Source organism: Lepidochelys olivacea, assembly GCF_965140295.1.
Source record: "Lepidochelys olivacea isolate rLepOli2 genome assembly, chromosome: 3".
NCBI lineage: Eukaryota > Metazoa > Chordata > Testudines > Cheloniidae > Lepidochelys > Lepidochelys olivacea.
Window position 1 is genome coordinate 162,585,259 of NC_140413.1, and position 19,687 is coordinate 162,604,945.

Consider the following 19,687-nt stretch of genomic DNA (forward strand, 5'->3'; position numbering starts at 1 on the left):
TCTGAAAGTTGCATGGAAAATACTTAAAAACAGCACAATAGAGGCTCAAATTAAATGTATACCCCCAAATTAAAAAACTTAGAGGATCAAAAAAGTGCCACCATGGCTAAACAGAGTAAAAGAAGCGGTTAGAGGCAAAAAGCATCCTATAAAAATTGTAAGTTAAATCCTACGGAGGAAAATAGAAAGGCGCATAAACTCTGACAATTCAAGTATAAAAATATAATTAGGCTGGCCAAAAAAGAATTTGAAGAGCAACTGGTCAAAGACTAAAAAACTAACAGCAAAAAATATTTTAAGTACATCAGAAGCAGGAAGCCTGCCAAACAATCACTACATCCGCTCAATGTGCAGGGGCAGTCAAAAAAAAACAACAAAAAAACCCTAACAAAATATTAGGAATCATTGGGAAAGGGCTAGATAGTAAGACAGAAAATACCATAATCACCTTTGTCTGGCTGGTCCTTGTCTGTCCCTCCACGAATACAAGTTGATGCCACACCATTCTGTTTTGTTGCAAGCATGTTCTTTCCATTTCTGACCAAAGAATTTTGTCGTGGGATCTGCCCAATGCGTTTTCGATCTGCCCAACGGTCGCTTGTGACTCTGGGGATGCAGGTTGACTCTTTTTGACGACTGTTGGTAGGGATATGGTAGTTGTGAAAGAATTCCTTGAGGCTGATTAAAGGAAGAATTCTTCTAGTTCTCCACATGTATGGAGAATATATATACTCACGTATACTCTCTCTTAGTATGTTCAGTGGTAGGGCAGAAGTTCAATCCCTTGCAGAGTAGATATGTCAGTTCAGATTAGGAACAGTCTTGAGAAATTGATGATGTTGGTGTGTCCATGTGATGGGTCCTGGTGTTGTAGTTTCTCCAGGAGGTGGTGGTCTGTTGGTTGTGGAGTTGTTGTAGTTGGTTTCACTTTTTGTTTTTGTGTTGGATTGCTGTCATCAGGTTTTTTATAGTTGTTTCGAGTTTCCTGCATGATCTCCAGATTTCCTGAGTTTTTTTTTTTCTTCCAGTGTGTGGAAACATGTGGTGATTTCTTGTTTTGAGGTGATCTCTTCTGGAGTATGTAAGGTTCAGGAGAGATGGTTTCTCAGTTTTTCTGAGGTCCTTCTGCGGAGCTTCTGCAGGTCCTTCAGCACATTTGGAGTTGTATGAGTGGTCAGAGGGTTATAGATGGTGAATCCTCTGGGGATGGTGTTTGTTTCTTCCATCTGCGTAGGCAGTGGATGTTGCTGTTTAGTCTGGGTTCCTTCTTCATGTTGTGAAGTCTCCATTTTAAACGGCAAAATGCGATATTATCCATTGTTTTCTGCAGTGTTGGTCCCAGGATATGAGGAGGAAAAACCCTCCCACTGACCTCACATGCCTATTGGTCACATATCACCCCACCCTGGAGCCCGTACGGGGGTATCATCAAACAATTACAACCCATACTTGGTGGGGACCAAATCCTGAAATAAATCTTTCCTGAACCCCCTCTTCTGGCCTTTTAAAAAGCTCCCCAGTCTTGCCAAGCTCATAATTGGAAGCAAGCTCCCCACGGACCAGGACACCAAAGCAGCACCAGAATAACAAATACAAAACCTAGACATATCTCTACTGTATGACGATCTGTATTCTCCACAACACACCTTTCAAGATCCATGAGTCCTACACATACCTATCCCAACATGTGATGTACCTTGTCCAGTTCACCAAATGCCCCAATAACAACTATGTGAATGAAAACAGACAATCACTATGCTCTGAAATGAACTCAGACAGAAAAATTATAAAAGAAAAACACACTTTTCACAAAGCTCTCTGTCCATATTTGATCTCAGTCCTCATCCTCTAAGGAAGCCTGTGAACTTAAATTCATAATTCTTCTGGACCCTAAAAATCATGGACTTAGCAGAGACACTGGTTTTATGGCTCATAACAAAAATTCATAATGCACCTTACTGCCTGCTACCCTTAATTGCCCCCTTCATTCTAAGTAGTCTCCTACAGCATGCCTGAGCTCTTTACGTTTCACAATCTATCCCACCTTATATTTAGCTGGGACACTCTGGTTACCTTCTCCAGACCTGAGGAAGAGCTCTATGTAGTTTGACAACTTGTCCTTTCCACCAACAGAAGTTGGTCCAATAAAAGATATTACCACTTGTAATTTTTGTCAGTTTCAGGTTGTTTTACAGAAATTAGCAGATTACTCTTCACAATACGTTGGTGTTGCTCCTCATATGGCACATGTGGAAGCTGAGAAAAAATGAAGTTGCTTTGTCTATTATTTTTATTGCCATAGCACCAAGAGGCCCCATTGAGGGATTGATTTACTTGCTCAGAATTATAGGTGGAGTGAGTCTGAACTGGGATTTAGATTCTGATGTTCTCTGCTCCCAATCCTGTGCCTAGACCACATCTTTATCTTGTATTTAGAAATTATGCTTATGAAGTGTTAAAAATAAGTATAAATATCTCTTTCATGAAAAATACAGCATGCTGTATCTTATGTTTCAGGATGCATGTGTTGATTGCCTTTATTCTTAGCTGTACCAAGCAGCTATAGATCTGATATAAACTGTGATGCATAGGGGGAAAATGTCCTTCATAATTAATTATTTCCTTCTCGATGCTGTAGTTTCATGATTTTTTTATCTTTTTGTTTAAAGTAGATAAATCACCAAACTGGGAAGATGATGGCTGGGGAGCCTGGGATGAAGCAGAAACACAAGAACCTGTAAGTCTATATGTATTCACTTTTATCACTAAGATTTGTCTTCTCTCAAAGAATCTTTTCTGTTGGTTTAATTTGTTGAGTAGTTTTCATGTGGCCAAGATAGCACTTGACTAATGACACTGTAAATGGCGCTATTTGTCCATAATTTTCTTTAACTGAGTTTTTAAGTTAATTATACATTACTCACTGTGATAGTGACATGCACCCTTAGGTATTTGGCTCTCGTGTGCCCACAAGTACTTCTGTTGCACTGCTCTGGGGGAAAATTGCAGATGTCTCTTTGCCCTAGACCTGTATGTAGACTGAAAGTTCCAGGTTAACCTTTCTCTGCCTCCCTTGAGAGAACAGACGAACAATCCATTTTAGAGGGTGAGATACTAGGGCCATGTCTACACTTACCAGAGATCGACGCTTCTGCGATTGATGCAGTGGGTGTCAATTTAGCAGGTCTAGTGAAGACCAGCTAAATCAACCGCAGAGTGCTCTCCAGTCAACTCTGGTACTCCACTGGAACGAGAGGAGTAAGGTAAGTCAACGAGAGTATCTTTTGTTTGGTTTGTTTGATAGTTGGTTTATGGAAGATAATTTGCCACTTTTGGTTCACTCCTGCATGGGAGGCATCCACACCTGGGGGCTGCAGCTTCATCAGCTAGTTTAGTTATTACGGAGGGTTATCTAGAGGGAAGCAGAGCAGACAAAGACTTCAGGGTAGGTCAGCTCCTAGAAGAACTCTGGAGCTGGGAGGGGATGGATGTTGCTGAGTAGGCAATGAAATGCCTGTGAAACCTAGGAAGGGGAAATGAACAGAGGGCAGTGGGAGAGGAAAGGAGCAGAGCTGGTCAGAGATGACTTGATGGGGTACATTACCATTCTCTTCCTCCCTGGTGTCCTCCTTGAAATGTTCTTCCTCTCTCCACTCACCAACTTGCCCTCATGGCCTCATTGCTCTGCTGGTAGCTTCCACTCAAATCCTACCTAGCCCTCCATGATAAATGGGGGGCTGCTTACTCCAACATTAACTCTCCTTCTGTGGGCCTCATCCCTCTGCCCCCATAACTTCCTATTGGCTCACCAGCTTTGCCAGAGTCTTGATTTTCCTCATAAAGCAGGGGGAGTGAGGGTGTAATCAGGTATCGGATTGTCTCTTCAGCTGTTGCAGATCACACCTGTAGCTATTGGGCCCCAACCTCCAGGTAGTATCTCATATTTGGATATATCTACACTGCAAAATAAAACCACAGCACCGAGTCTCAGAGCCTGGGTCAGTTGACCCTCCCCACCCACTGGGTTTCAAAGCCTGGGCTCCAGCCCAAGCATGAATGTCTATACTGCTGTTTTTCACCCCACAGCACAAACCCCATGAGTATGAGTCAGTTGACCTGGGCTCTGAGACTCAGTGCTGTGGGTTTTTATTTGCAGTGAAAGAAACCCCTGTGTCATGCAGCTGCTGCCAGGGAGCAGCACTATCTAGGGGCAAAAGAGGGAAAGATTTAAAAAAAACACTTTCCAAAGGGTGGGTGGGTGGGTGTGTGTTTCTAAAGAGGGAGGGAGGGAAAACAGGAAACAACCTCCAACCCTAAAACTAGAATTCTCTTCTTCTGTTGTCCAGGGCTTGAATTTGAAAAGTTCTTTGGGATTAAAAATAGCCTTAACCACACTAATTATCTTTGGCTTTCTGTACAAAGGGTTTATTTTACACATGATAAACTTTCCTTGTTATTCAAACTGTGCTTTGTTCTAAGAGGAAGAATTAGTCAAAGTTCTTTCTTGGGTGTATTAAAAAGCTTTGTGGCCGTCTTGCAAGGGCTTGAAAAATGGCTGCAACTTGCTACTATTTAGTCAGTCTAATAGTGGGGGGTGTAAAGTAGAATACCTGGATAGATAGACTGGGCCCTAATTCTGCAACTAACTGCAGGTGGCTCCTTATTGAAATTGATGACTCTTTGTAGCTGGACCCCTGCATGTGTCTGCAATGTAAGTTGCAAGATCAGAGCCTTATTCTATAGTTCTAGAAATTGCTTTCTTACTGGAGCAATGAATCTGTTTCTCTTGTCTCATCAAGGACAAGGATAATCAGGTTGATGATGGGCAGCAAAGGGAGAAACCTCTTTCTCATCTTCAATTCCTTTTGTTCCACATTCTTCCTCGGTATAGATAAGTGTTAGAGGGCTTGCAGGTGTGCATATACAATACAGATCAAACAGGTAATTGATGGATAGGTACATATTTTGTATAAGTATACAGAGGAAGTGAAGTCATTCATATTTGTCAGCCTGTCCACTGTTACTCCCTAAACTGTAGAGGAATTTACTAGCACCATTACAGTATATGGGGACATATGCAATGACATTGATACATGGAAGCGTCAGATAATTGACATTTTACAACTGGCTAGGTGCAGAGGCTAGCCATCAATAGGATGTGTAAGTTACTGCAGTCTACCATCTGCTGGACTGGCAAAGAATAAAGAGAGACAAAAAACTCCTACTGAAGTTGAAATCATAGGGATTTAGCGTGAAAAGTTGCATGGCACTCACGGCTGTAGAATTAAATTACTTTTCTTATATTCCTATTCGCCGTTTATACAATACAGAGATTTTGTAAATTATCTCCATTCTTGTTGTCATTTAAATCATTTAACAAAAGTACCTATCTTCTGGTCACGTGAGTCTGTATTTGAGGATATCTGGGTTTTTTTTCTGAAAATTTTGAAATAATTCTGTTTTCCACTGGTTACATTAGAAATTAATAAAAACACAAATGTATTCCGGGAGATCTGAACATCCTAGGTAGATGTAAATACAGTGTGTGTGTGTGATTAAAAGAAATTGAACAAGTCTTAACATCTAAAGACTAATATTACAAAAATTGGGGAAAAGTAGGAGATCTCATTCTAGACTGGTCTTAATTTGACTGGGCTGGCTAACTTGAGGTGCGGGGGAACCTTTTCAAACAAATGTAAAACTCGATGCATTCAAAACATATGTTTCAACTGCTCAAAAGTATACGAATGAGTACTGGTACAGTGTGCGCACTCTTGTTAACACTGATTTTTTGGCAGGTGAGCAGTTTGTATGTAGCTTTTTGCATATCTGTATATTGCTATTTGCACTCCATCTCTTTGTTCTTCTAAACCACTTCCTTCCCAGCAGTTCCAAAAATATTATGTAGAAACAGTAACTGATTTTAAGCTTAAGTTGGTAGAACAGCATATTTGTCTACACGGGAGTCCTAGGTCAAAAACTCAGTTTTAGGTAGAGACTGGGCGGAGCAGAGTGTATATTTGAACTGTCCTGCTTCTGTGAGGCAGGATGCAGAAGGAATTCATAGTAATCAGTGATAGCATTGTAACTGGAGGATCGTACGCTTAATTTCTTCTGCAGGTCAAGCTCAATGCACATACCCAAGGCTCCATGTATTCCTTTGTTTGCCCCCACCCAACTCTTTGTATTCCATCCTCCCATCACCACCTGTTTCAGGGGCTCCCTGCAACCCCTCCCCTACCCTCTCTCATGCTAGGGATTCTGTGTATGCCATCATTCTCCCCTGATGCAACAGGCTCTTTCTATTCCCCCATTCTCTCTTCCCATGGCAGCGCTGCTGTGTGCTCCTCTTTCTCTATACCATTCTTGTTTTCTTTATTTTTCATGGTGTCAACATTTTAAAACTGTATTGGGAGTGTGGGCACAGCTAAAATCCCCCTCCCCCACCCCCGATAACTTTGACAAAAACAAAACAATTTTAATCTCAATTTTTCACAGAAAATTTTGATTTGCACCAGAAATTTGAAAACGGAAAAATGTTGTCCAGAAACCAAAGACATTTGTTTTGCGGGCATTTGATTTTTCAATAAAACAAAACAAAACAAAATTTTCCTCTGAAAACACACACTTTTTATGGAAAACTTTTAGTTGAAAACCTAGTTTTCTGTTAAAAACAGGTTGGATGGAAATTTTTTTTGACTAGGCCTAATTCCCAGTTCTTACTGCCATTGCTGTGTGAAGCAGTACCGTGTAACTACGTTTCCTACTTTTTGCAGGGTTGTGATTTGGGAGCTGTTCTTCAACGATAACATTTTTGGGTACATGTGTGGGACACTTTTTGGTGTTTCTCACATTTGAGTTTGGTTTCTGAAGCCCCATAATCTGTAAAGGCACAGGGAGAGCAGGATTGTTGAGTGCAATAACCTGAATTTAGTTCTTTGTAAGTAAATATATTTTCCAAACAGTGGCGTTACCTTGGGGCAACTCCTTTCATGTTGAAAACTGACCACTTTATCCTCTCTCACTCTCACTCTCCCTCTTCCCCTCCCACTCCCTCCCGGTTTCTAGTCCATGATAGTACTTTAACTCTCATTCCATGTCTGTTAGGGTCCTTAATTGTCTTTGGTGAGAGACATGGCTTTGAGAATCCAAATAGCCAACTAATTCTCCTTTATGTGCTATTTTGTTAATATGCTAAAAGAATTATTGTAAAGTAGATAAACCTGACTTGTGCTGTTCTGCAAGTTTATACCATAGTTAAACTGGTGTCTGGGCATTGAGTACTAGATTAGTTTTGAGAGAGAGCAAGCAAGGCATATGTGTGGTTTTAAAAACAAACAAACCAACAAACACCTTTGAAAATCATTGCCTACGCTAACTAAAACTGTGCATACAGGAAGAAGAAGAAGAAGAAGAATCTGCTTGCAAGACACAGACAAGTTACTGGCTTCAAGACTGTGTGTTATCCTTATCACCAGCAAATGATCTGATGGTAATAGCTCGTGAGCAGAAAGCTGTTTTTTTAGTGCGTAAGTATGTAATGCACATTTTTTACTTATGGCCCAGTACTTAAATTAGTGAACAATTGCAGTTCTTATCATAAATCCCTATTTTCAGGGATTTTAGTATGGTGGACTATTTTATGTAATACATGTGATGTATTAACTAGGCACAAGCAGATATGGCAAATCTGAAGTTTCAGCCTTCTCTCAGGTCCTTTGTTTTTTGTAGGTCTGAGTCATTTTAACAGGCATAATTTGATAATATATACACCATAACTATCTTATCTCCTGTAGTTTTGCTTGCAAATGTTACAATTAATTATGCTTTCTGGACAAAATCTCTGGGCTGTATTAATTTTATGTTTATGTTTAGTGTTAATTTTTGTGTTTTTCTTTTGTTTAATTTTTCCCAGAGAAAAGGCTTTAGCTAAACTGACCTGAACTCTTGGTGGTGTTTTTACAAGCTTTTTACTTTGACTTAAAAACTATATCCATGCAACAGAATGTGTCATTGCCAGTATGGTGGGATAATAACTTGTAACTAAATGCTGCAGAAACTGAGATTTCTGAAAATTGGAATGATTGCATTTTCTTAAAGTCATCAGCCCATATTTGTTGTTCCCCGCAAAATCATGCATGTCAAAAATTGATTAGCTACTAGTTTCACATAGTTAATGGAAGGACAGAAATGCACGATGCCTGTAAGAACACCTTCCAGCTAATTGAAGTTTAACAGAGCTCCTACTGGTTCATGCATAAGGAAGTTATCCTTTGGCTCACCTGGTGGATAGATAGCTGCTGCCTCTGAACCATTGGGTGGCATTTGTTCTAATTTGTCAGTTTTTAGGTGGCATATAGATAGCACATGATGTACTGTATTGTATCTAGTGCTGTGATTTTTACTCTTGGCTAACTCTGTTTGGAAAATGTTTCTATTTGTAGAAACAATTAAGTCTGTTGTGATTTCCAGTGTTACTATGAAGTGACTAAAGGAATTATGAAAATCAAATGTTTAGAACTAGTTAGATTTGCCCACTTTCCTCTGTGTTAACTCAAACTCTAGGGTTTTCATTTCATTGTGGATAACCATACCAGGTAATAGTGTTTTGTACTTTCATCGCACTTTTCATCTGACGAGTTCACTGTTTGAAGTGAGCCTTATGGCTCCAATAAAATAGGTTGATGTTTTCATTTAAGAAAATATAAATTAGTCAACTGAGGAGCATGAAGAGGGGTGACATGATGTGCAAAAGGTCTCACTAAGTGGTAGAAGTGAGAAAAGAATCCATAAGTTGTGTTTCCCAGTCCCCTCCTCAGATCAGTAGAACATACTCCCTTCCTATGGTAAGAGGTTTTTTTTAAACTGGTTACTGACCTAAACGTGTTATATTGAGGAATATTAGGAATGGAACTATGTTGTTTTTGCAAATTACCTTTTAACATCTTATTCTTTATGGACAATGCCTTTTTTAACGTCAGCAAAATGGAAATACAGCGACAAGGGGAAGGAGGAAATGCAATATGCTGTTGGTTGGAGTGGCTCTCTGAATGTTGAAGAAGGGTAGGTATTGAATTCTTAGTTTATCTGATTAAAATGTCACTATTACTAATTAGTTCTTTGCTCTTTTTATCTTAAATGTATTTTACAAATAGTTTGGAGAGAGGAAACTGACTAAATGATTTTAATCACCATTGGTTGTTTATACATTCCAACTTTAAGAATTCTGGGCTGGAGTAAGTTACGTGGCTAAAAATAGTGCCCAAATGCAAAAGCCACTTCTTGTTTTTGGGAGTGAGATTCCAGGGTGTGATTATATGCAAATTACTGGGTGTACATATAATTATAATAAAAATATTTGTTCAAAGATCTGGACTGTCACAAAACTGTTGTAATTCCTTAATCTAGCAAGAAAATAAAACTGAACATCTACTGAGTAGAATTGAATTTTTCTTCGGGGTGTGGGAGAAACGTTTTTATTCTGATGTGCTGGGGCTGCAGACAGAAGTAGTCTGTAAGGATCCCCTCCCCATTTTCATACCATCACACCAATACTTAAACACTTCAAGTCACAGGCATAGAGCATCACTCATATGATGTAAAGTCCTTCTTCCCCCAAGATGCTGTGGACATGTTGCATTTGTTGTCCTCCTACTTCTGATCTTGAAGGTTCATGGTAAGTGGCCTGAGTGCCTAAGCTACTTTTGAAAATGAGATTTGGGCTCCTAAGTTACTTTGGTGTGTTTTGAAAATTTTACTTCAAGCCTAGCTTTTGGATTTGACTTCCAATTATATCTTGGCTTTGATTTCAATTAGTCATCCTAACCAAAGTAGCCAGAGAGAATACAGAATTTCTTAATGCTTTCTCTTCTGCTGCCAAGAAATATTTCAGTTGCCCCCTTTCATCACATCATTCAGGTATTTCAGTAGACCATCTTAGGTTTACCTTCTTGAGTTGCTCTTTCCCTCTCAGTGCTCTTTCCAACACCTGCAACTGTGTGTCACAGTAACGGTATGTGCAGTATGATGGTTAAACAGGGAGCTGGAGATGTTGATTTATCAAACCATGTGAAATTTTGGGTAGGAAGCACGAACCTTGTTTAAAAACTCGCTACTACCATGCATCTGAGCTGAATTATCTTTGATAAATATCACAATATGCATCTGGCTTTTCTTTGTTTCCTTCCACTATTCAAATAACATGGCCTGTTTCACAGAGGCTATTCCTTTTTACATTAGTAGAATCCATTTCAGTATGTTAGAGTCCCTTGAGGGAGGTATTTCTTTAGATGAGGTGTGATCACTAACTTTACTGCTCTAGTTAAGGGTTTGTAGGTGTTTCAAATAGGAGAGACTCCAAATTCTATAGCAGTGTAACCTAACCCTCTTATTGTAGCTACACATAGTGCTTAAAGACTGATTTCCCACCCCTCACCCCCCCTCCCCAATATTTTCCTCAACTGGCAATCCTCTCTGTTCTCTAAGCTTTGCTTTTACATATGTGGTTTCACTCAATTCCTTAATCTTATAAAATTTAATTCATTTAAACTGGTGTCAGACTTGTATTTAGAATATCTTCAGCTTTTTTTAATTGCCAGCCTTAATCACTTTCTGTTCTTGTGGGAATAGAGCTGACGTGTTATGCCTGCAGAAACTTGTTTCAGATGGAATTTACACTTTGAATGTCATTGGAAATGTCACCTAGGGCTGATACGCTATCTGTTTCATAGAACCTTTTCACTTGTATTAAATGTTTCCATAATAAATTTAAAGCTTTATTTAATGGTGGAAATAAAATCTGTGTCCATATATTGGAAAATGAGTAACCAAAGTGTGTGTTTCTTGCCGTCTCTGATTTCTGTTAGTCTCAAGGAAACCTTGACTGTTGTCTGCTTTCTCCCGCCCAAATTGTGTGTGCATATCTTGGAAAACACTCTTCTGTTTGTGGTGCTCATTATTCTTATACAGTAAATGCTTTCTAATTACACTGGTTGGGGAGACCCATTGCAGCCTAAGGAATTTTTGCAAATTACTAAATGAACAAACATCATGAAAACAGAGTTCTGCATCAGAGTGTACTTTCTTATTTTGTTTTGGACAACTGTAGTTTAGTTTTAATAATTTGATTCTACTTAGTATATTACTAAAAGTACCCTAATAATTTTGCAAACAAAGTGAAGCCTTTGCCTCTCTAGAGCACTGTACTGTTAAATCTTCGCTAAGGAGCGAGGTGAAACCCAATGACTCTTTGTCAGATGGATCAGGCCTATAATGATCAAGGTGAAAATTAGCAAGGTTCTCCCATATTTACTTTTCATTTAATCCCTATCAACTTTAGCAGCAGAGATCCTATGTGTTTTTATAATTGTATATTTGTCTTGAACATTTTTTTTACTTATTACTTATTATTCTTTATAGAGCATTTCATTTGTTCTTTAAAATGGGAAATGTGGTATATGAGCACAGCAGCTTGCTATTTTATTCTGCATCTTTTTGTCCGATAGTCAAATTACTTTTCAAAACCTGTTTTGTATATCCTCTGTCTGCTTTTCTCAAAAATCCATTTATTCTTATTCGGAACCCTTGTCATAGCACTCACAATCATTTTAGATATAATCATGTAATTTCTGGATCCTAAATCCAGATTAGTTGATTGCTTACTATTAAAACAGTTCTGTGCAACTTCCTCCACTGTGACAGTTCAGATCCTAGCTCTCATTTGTCTCTAAAATCTTTATGATCCTTAACCTATTTTTAGTGGTCAGTTGAAAACTAAAGATAGCATGTCCTTGCCTTCAATTTTCAGTAAACAGCGTCAGATTTCTTATTTGTTGTTCAAGCTTATTTGAGCAATCATAGATGGATTTCCTGCATTCTGCACTTAATGGATTGGTCTGCCTTTTCTGCAGTGTACATCATTGTTACCTTGACTGCAAAGTGACTTGTTAGTCTTTGCCTTTTAGTAGTGATGTACAGAAAGCATTTACTGCATTAGTTTATAGCCTCTTTTTTCCTTTCAAATTTCAACCCTATTGCCATTTTTTTTTACTATGACTCTTGTCTAGCATAAAATAGAACTCATTTTCAAACTTCTAAAACAGTTTCTGTTCCTGTCCCTGTGGTGGTCTATATTTCTAATATGTTTTTTACATGCATTGTTGTTCTGTCTGCACCAATAGTATGTTAATCTTACCTGTGGACTGCTACACAGCATAAATAATACATAATTTTGAAAAAAAACCCAGAAATTAGGATTTTTTTCTTCAGGATCTTTGAATAGAAATTACAGTATACATGATTTATAAAAAGGCCCAGCAACTCTTTTAACTCACAATATGAATTGTGTATAATTTTACAAATATGGTTGTATTAGTATTTTGCATAATATTTTACCTCATTATGTAATCATTTTTGAGTCTTAATACATTTTTAAAAATATATTTAAGTTATTAAAATATATTAATAAGACTGGCAAGATCTGATGGGTCGTATAGAACTATTATGGTATGTAATTTTAAACTGGTTGGCATGAATGCTTCATATTTTTATTTTCTGTTTCCAGTGAATGTGTAAGTAGTGCATTGTGCATTCCACTGGCAAGCCAAAAGAGGTAAGAATAGACTTTTTAGCAATTCAAGCTTCTGCCTTCAGATAAATGCATGCTAATCCTTTTAAAGTCAATGGAATTTGTGTATATTTGAGAGCAAAATTAGTTTTTTCCCCTTAATTTGTTTTGTTTTTTTATGGGACAGGAGCTCCACAGGCCGTCCTGACTGGACCTGCATCGTGGTAGGTTTTACCTCTGGCTACGTCCGTTTCTACACAGAGGTGAGTCTTCTTTCAAAGTTCAGTTGCAAAGTAATGATGTATTGCTGTAACTTGTAAACTTTTATTTCTGTAGAGCATACTGCAAGCCTTTCCTAAGCAAAGGTGAATTAGTGAATAAATATTCATGTTAGTTATTCTTTCTTTCTTAGACTGGAGTCCTACTTCTTGCACAGCTCTTAAATGAAGATCCTGTCCTGCAGCTTAAATGCAGAACCTATGAGGTTCCAAGACATCCTGGAGTCACTGAACAGGTGGTGTAGCAGGCTATTTCAAAAGTAAAATAGTATTGTTTCAGTATGTGGCATGTTTCTTTCCTACGTGAATCCACTAGTGTGTATTTAATAGTTTTTGACAGGTGGAAGATTGACCTGAGCAAGAGATTAGGGATATGTCATTGTAGAAGAATCCTCAAACCAGCTAAGTCATAAAGACATAGCCAGGAAAGCAGTATTTCTTTCCACTTATTTTTGAGGCGTATGTTTAGTCCCAAAGCTGAGAGAGACATTGAATTACTGTATCACTTATGTAAAAGAGGGCTTCATTTGTTGCCTGTGTTTTCCTTTTATGTGTGCAAAATATAGTAGTAGTATGCTTGTGGATTTTCAAGGGGAATATGCAGCTTGGCAGGTTCCAAGAATTGCATGGTGCTCTAGCAGATGACTTAATGTTCTTTTATCTCTCAGTAAGATTACTCTGGAGACAGCTGAAAAGTTAAAAAAAAAAAAAAAAAAAAAAAATACCTCCAAAGAAAAAAGTTGACTATTTTGGAGGTAGTCGTAGGAATCTGCATTCTATTATGCCGTTTCCTGTACAGGGATCTTTGTAGAACTTTGTTCAACTTTGTGGAAAAGCCGACCATTCTGCAACATGAAAAAAACTAGGAAGTATTACAAAGTTTATCTTTATACAAGTGGTGTTCTATGATAGTTTAGCATGATGTGGGCCCAATTTTGACATATGGAGGTTTTAACAAGACATCTAAATCTTGCAGATGGACATTTGGGTATATAAAATGGACCCAGGTGCCAATTTAGACCCTACTATAGATACAGGATTTGGGTCATAAATCCTTTGATATTTGCACTCTAGATAGACCCATACCAAGGCAACCTTTACGAGTTGCAACAACTTGTATGTTCTCTGCTTAAACCCTTAAAATATAAATAGATGAGGGGCATGAAGTTCAGTGAAAGCAGACAAAATGTAGACTGTAAATACAGAACTGCGTCTGTATTTGAATAATTGTTAATTGTATGCTGAGATGTCGGATGGTTCTTTAAACTTTTCTTTGTTGCTGCATGATATTCCATTGTGCAGAGTCTGTTAGAAATGAACTGTTCAGACAAAACACTTGTTACCTTGTATTATTTACAAAGCTTTCCTTCAGAGAGGAGAAGTGCTAAGTTGCCATAATGATGGTAAAAGTGATTGTTTTTAATAAAGAATGAAGAACTGAGTATCCTGTATCCAGCAGCAGTTGTGACAATTGATGGTTTCAGCCTCTTTCAGTCCCTTCGTGCTTGTCGTAATCAGGTAGCAAGAGGTACGTCTCTGATAGAAGCTGTCTATTGCTGTGACCTACAGTAGTACTTGTACAGGCAGTCCTCGACTTTACGACGTTCGACTTACGACGTTTCTGAATTGACACCCTGATTCGACTTACGACAATTGGTTTTGAATTTACGGCGCTCAGTCCTGCAATGGAGTGGATTGCGGTTCTGAGTTACGATGTTTCGACTTGTAACACAATTTTCAGGAACCGATTGTGTCATAAGTCCGAGGACTGCCTGTACTTACAGAAGTCTGTTTGTTACATTGTATGTTAATACAAAATCATTTAAAATTCATGTTAATTATATCAGACTGGAGTTGAAGCCAATATGGTTTGTCAGTTTTATACAGCTTATAGTTATGTGAAGGAAAATATTTTTGAGAAATGCACTTCCTCAGAACACAGCTTGCTTGAGGATGTTGACTGGAGAAGATTTGACTTGCTAGTACGCAGCCATCTTAGATGCACCTTATCAATGTCTAGAGGGGTCAGCACAGTGATCACTTAGTGATTTTTGTTTTAGTTGAGTGTGTTTCTTTTTATGAAAGGTTTTGAAAAGTACTGCTGTCATAACAGTGATTCTGCTGTGGGCAGATGCTCTTCATATTTTAATGGTTGATATCCTTACACTTTTAAGGGTATGTCTTCACTACCCGCCGGATCGGCGGGCAGCGATTGATCCAGCGGGGATCGATTTATCGAGTCTAGTCTAGATGCGATAAATCGACCCACGAGCGCTCGCCCGCCTATACTCCAGCACCTCAAGAGGCACAAGCAGAGTTGACGGGGGAGCAGCAGCAGTCGACTCCGTGGTGGAGACACCACGGTAAGTCGATCTAAGTACATCGACTTCAGCTATGTTATGCATGTAGCTGAACTTGCGTAACTTAGATCGATTTCCCCCCCCCAGTGTAGATCAGGGCTAAGATATGAAAAATCCTGAGGGCTGTTTTAGCTCTTTCTGTGAAGGAAAAATGCGTACTCTTTTTCAATCTTTTTGACAACCTGCCCTGCTGCTTACCTTGATTTCTTTTCTTATATCCTTGGGATGCTGGCTAATCCAAGTGTGCTGCACCTTGGGAACTGGTCAGTTTCCTGGGGTTAAGGAGAACCATCAAGTAATGGTGTGCTGGGTGAAGGGAGGGTTTCTCACTTCTGGGAGATGGGCTTAATCAAAAGCTTGCACTGAGTCCTGATTTTGCCTCTTGCTGTGCTCCAACTGTCTGTTGCCTGTTCTCAATCTCTGCCAGGAACCAGTGACACGGAATGGGCACATTGTTAGGCCAGGAATAGAGAGGAACCCTAATGGAGCTGCCAGCATGGGAGCATCAGGAATTGTGGGGCCAACAGCGCTGTTAGGTTAAGGCTGACACTGTGCAGGGAGAGGGCTGATTCCTCTGGGGCCCAGGAGAGGAGAGTATTTCCATGCAGGGCAAGGAAGAGTGAAGGCTCCCATCCCCTCAGCTAAGAACCAAGAGAGTCATTGAACAAGGTCAGGTGCCAATTCAGTCAGTCGCCCTAATGGCCCCACAGACACCCCTTGAGACCTTTGTGCAGAACTACACTGAGGACGAGTGTTCCTTTTTATACTGTGTCCCATCTGCCAAGGCATAGACCCTAATTCTAGCTATAGCCACTCCTACCACCAAAGCATAGCCTTACTATTACTGTCTGAGGAATTATCACTCGTCACAAATGAGAGCAATTAGAACTAGCTGCACTTTAATGCTTGCAATAAAAGCACTCCGGTATCTTTCACGTGCTAATCCCTTGCATATGCGTTGTCCTAAGTTTGCAGACAGGTTGAGATGGGAGCATTGCTAGCAACTCAAGTATAATAAAGCATACTGTCGCATATCCTGTGAATGTGGATCTTTGCAGGACCTGCTTACTTATGTTTGGCACAAGATTGTCTCCTGTAATGACACTCACTACCAGGAGAAGGATATTCTGGAACTGATACAGAAACCATTTATTCAACCATAAATAACTGATAAGATAAATTATCTCCATTAATTTATTTTGGACTTTACAAATATAGCTGGATGTTGTGAACAAAATTTTGTTCCCTAAATTTTATTAAGTGTCTTAATTTCAGCAAAATGGAAAAAATGGTCATTCTAATTTTGCACAGCATGTCCTTTAATGTACTGTACAAAAAAGTCTGACAATGCTTCTATGAAAACCTATAGGTAAAGTTATCGTATGTAATGTCTTATTAATCACAATACAAAATGATTTTCCACTGGCATTTCCCTCAGTGTTCACTGTGTTGTAACTGATTATATAAAGCATTGTACCATGAGCTGACATGATACAATATTTAAGCTGACATGAACTAATAGCTTTTTACTTATGTCTCATTTTTTATAACAAATTGGCAGCCGCAGCATCAGGCAATGAGAACATACAACCCCCACCATTAGCCTATAAGAAGTGGGGTTTGCAGGATGTGGACACCATAGTTGACCATGCCAGTGTGGGTAAGCATTACCATTTATCTTCAGACATTCAACTGGATGAGACCTCTTTTGTCAGTGCTGTCAGACTAAGGGATTACCGTGCATGTTGGAGTATTGCTCTATGGTAACATTTGGATGGAAACGCATAGAGCTTAGCAGAAGAAGGTTAAAGGATGAGTTTAAGAGCATCAGAAGGCTTTGATTCTCCCATTAGAAGGAATGAGGAAATAGTGGCTGTGTATAGTCTCTGGTCTTCCTCTCTCTTTTGGAAGGGGGCAGCCTAATACTTAGTTTGAGTGAGACTGGGTCAGACTCCTATGTGGTGGATTAAAGGACTGTCTGGCAGGAAGGATAAAGACCTTGCCTGCAGCAGAGGGAGCAGGAAACTTAAAGGTTCAGCTGACATATTTCCAGAGGTGACATAGCAGGCCTCTATTCTCTTTCCACACTATCGCTTTCTGGGGATATGAGGATGTTTGCTTGTCCCCAGGCCTCCATCACAGACAGGCAGATAGTTGAGGAAGGCAGACCAGGCCCCCTCTACTTGTCTTTGGAGAAAGGAAGGAGAGAGGTGGGCTGTGAGTGCCTGTGAGGAAGAAGGGCATGTGGGTATCTGGTGACATGTATGCCAGGTGGGACACATGGGGTGTATTATGCTGTTCCGGTTAGCCAAGTAACTTGTCAAATGCTGCCCTCTTTGATATTTGAGCTTCCTTCCCCTGCTGTTGTCACCGGGACAGGTCTCACTCCTCTGATCAGGAAGAGGAAATGGCCCCATCATCACACTCCCCCTTGAAAACAAAAAATAAAAACGGAAACTTTTAAAATTAAAACAAATCACAAGTAGGTTTTTTTGTTGCATCTACTGGGTTTGTTTGGAATAAAAATGGTCAGTTGATTCCAAATCTTGGTATGTGGCTTTCTTAAAAAACTGTATAATCAGTTTTAGATATCCAATAATACAGCTATATATAGTGTGCAAGAACCAGATGTCAGTGAAGTTGGGGCTTGTATTTTTCTAGAGTTATGACTGTTCGGCCAGGGATGCATGGGTAGACTTAGAATTGAAGAGCCTGAAATGCCCATTTGTATTGAGTTTACATGAATTTAAGTATTTTTTTTTCTGTATTAGGTATCATGACTCTGTCTCCTTTTGATCAAATGAAGACTGCCTCCAATATAGGTGGTTATAATGCAGCTATAAAGAATAGCCCACCTACTATGTCTCAGTACATTACTGTAGGCTCCAGTCCTTTCACTGGTTTCTTTTATGCCCTGGAGGTATGTATATATTATGAAATGGGCATGATAAAAGAATTAGTTTGTCCCAAGTGGCAAATGAGAGAATTAATATCCTTTTCTTTTCCATATATAAAAAAAGGCTATTTTTGAAGAATACTTCATTTACCCCAGTTTGTACAGGTTTTTTTCCTTCAGTCTTCAGAATTTACCTGTAATTGGGAAAAATCCCTTTGGGTTGGAATGGTTTCTTTGTGAAATGTGCTCCAGGCTCCTGCCATCCAAGACTTTAACTTTTTAAAAACCTTAAATAAAAAAAAAAAAAAATTCAATATAGAAACATTTTTTTTAATATTAATTTTGTTAGTTGAGACTTTGTCTTCCACTAGCTACTCTTTTATGGTTAAGGAAATAAACTTAAAATAAGTTTTAGATCACATGTCAAAATCCAATTTTCAAATTCTTTTGGATTCTGGAGGCACTTGGCCTTTGACCCTGTTATATGGAGGCACTGGGAGTGTTCTGTAGCCTGATGTCCTCTTGCCCCAGTTTGTGTTTTGCTTTATTTGTAACTATTATAATAGAGAATTAAAATGATTTTGCTTGCCATGACCCTTTCACAAAATATTTATGTACTATTTATGTATTGGTAAAAAAGCATGGCTATATTTATGTTCCTGTTTACCTTCTGTATACTGGAACATACAAGACAGAGTGTAATATCTTTATCTAGGTCAACAAGGTAACAAAACCAAAGCAATATCAGAATGTTGTGCAGCTAAGTTTTTGCAAAACATTTGTGAGAAAATGTACTTATTTTGGTGTCAATAAGGAACCCCCATACCACAGAACCAACTGGCTCTCCATGAAGCATCATAGACTGTAGTTTTTAGCCTCTGCTGTAGCACCACATACTGCTAAGCGACCAGAGGTTCTCAGCGGGCCTCTGAAACAGCAAGCTGGGACTTGGAGATGTGGAATAACATCCTATTAGGGACACTGAATTGAGATCTTGCTGGACCTCTAGCTCCTTTCCTAGTACCGGGCCTATGAGGCCTGCATAGCTGAGATCATCTGTAGTTTTTCTACCTGACTGAGAAACTATCACTTGCTTGTATTGAAAATTAATGTGGATGATGTCAAATTTGGCAACATCTCTTTCAAGACTTTAGCTGCAGTGCATTTTTTTTTCCCCTCATTGCTGGAGTTAGTCAGTGTTTAGTGTGTTTCAGCACTTGAGTTCTCATTATGTAGTGATAAGAGAAATTAAGGAATTATCTTGTTGCTTTCTAAGAGTGCTTTTATTTTTTCCTTCAGGGTAGCACGCAGCCACTGTTGTCTCACGTTGCATTAGCAGTCGCTAGTAAACTGACTTCAGCATTCTTTAATGCTGCCAGGTAATGAAATGCAAAATAAAGTTTTGTTTTGATTTAGTTTTAACTTGCGTGTCTTAAGTTGTGCAGTCATTGGCATTCTGCTGATCACTTTTTCTGTTGCAAGTGGCTGGCTTGGTTGGAAGAGTAAACATGAAGAAGAGGCTGTCCAAAAGCAGAAACCAAAAGTTGAACCTGCTACCCCTTTAGCTGTGAGGCAAGTTTGACACCTA

At 39.1% G+C, this 19,687-nt stretch overlaps 1 protein-coding gene across 2 annotated transcripts in view; it reads left to right on the forward strand.

Moving 5' to 3' along the window:
- The window catches only part of RAB3GAP2 (RAB3 GTPase activating non-catalytic protein subunit 2), a 72,408-nt gene that overhangs the window by 18,515 nt on the left and 34,206 nt on the right, over positions 1 to 19,687 (forward strand). Inside the window, exons 2-12 of one of the 2 annotated variants that reach the window (XM_084624660.1) lie at positions 2,670 to 2,737; positions 7,397 to 7,529; positions 8,982 to 9,063; positions 12,563 to 12,610; positions 12,753 to 12,828; positions 12,978 to 13,079; positions 14,272 to 14,371; positions 16,765 to 16,863; positions 17,975 to 18,123; positions 19,399 to 19,478; positions 19,582 to 19,671. In XM_084624660.1, coding sequence (XP_084480786.1) covers positions 2,670 to 2,737; positions 7,397 to 7,529; positions 8,982 to 9,063; positions 12,563 to 12,610; positions 12,753 to 12,828; positions 12,978 to 13,079; positions 14,272 to 14,371; positions 16,765 to 16,863; positions 17,975 to 18,123; positions 19,399 to 19,478; positions 19,582 to 19,671 — 1,027 coding nt within the window. The remainder of the gene's footprint in view (positions 1 to 2,669; positions 2,738 to 7,396; positions 7,530 to 8,981; positions 9,064 to 12,562; positions 12,611 to 12,752; positions 12,829 to 12,977; positions 13,080 to 14,271; positions 14,372 to 16,764; positions 16,864 to 17,974; positions 18,124 to 19,398; positions 19,479 to 19,581; positions 19,672 to 19,687) is intronic. The other variant, XM_084624659.1, reaches the window with a different exon arrangement.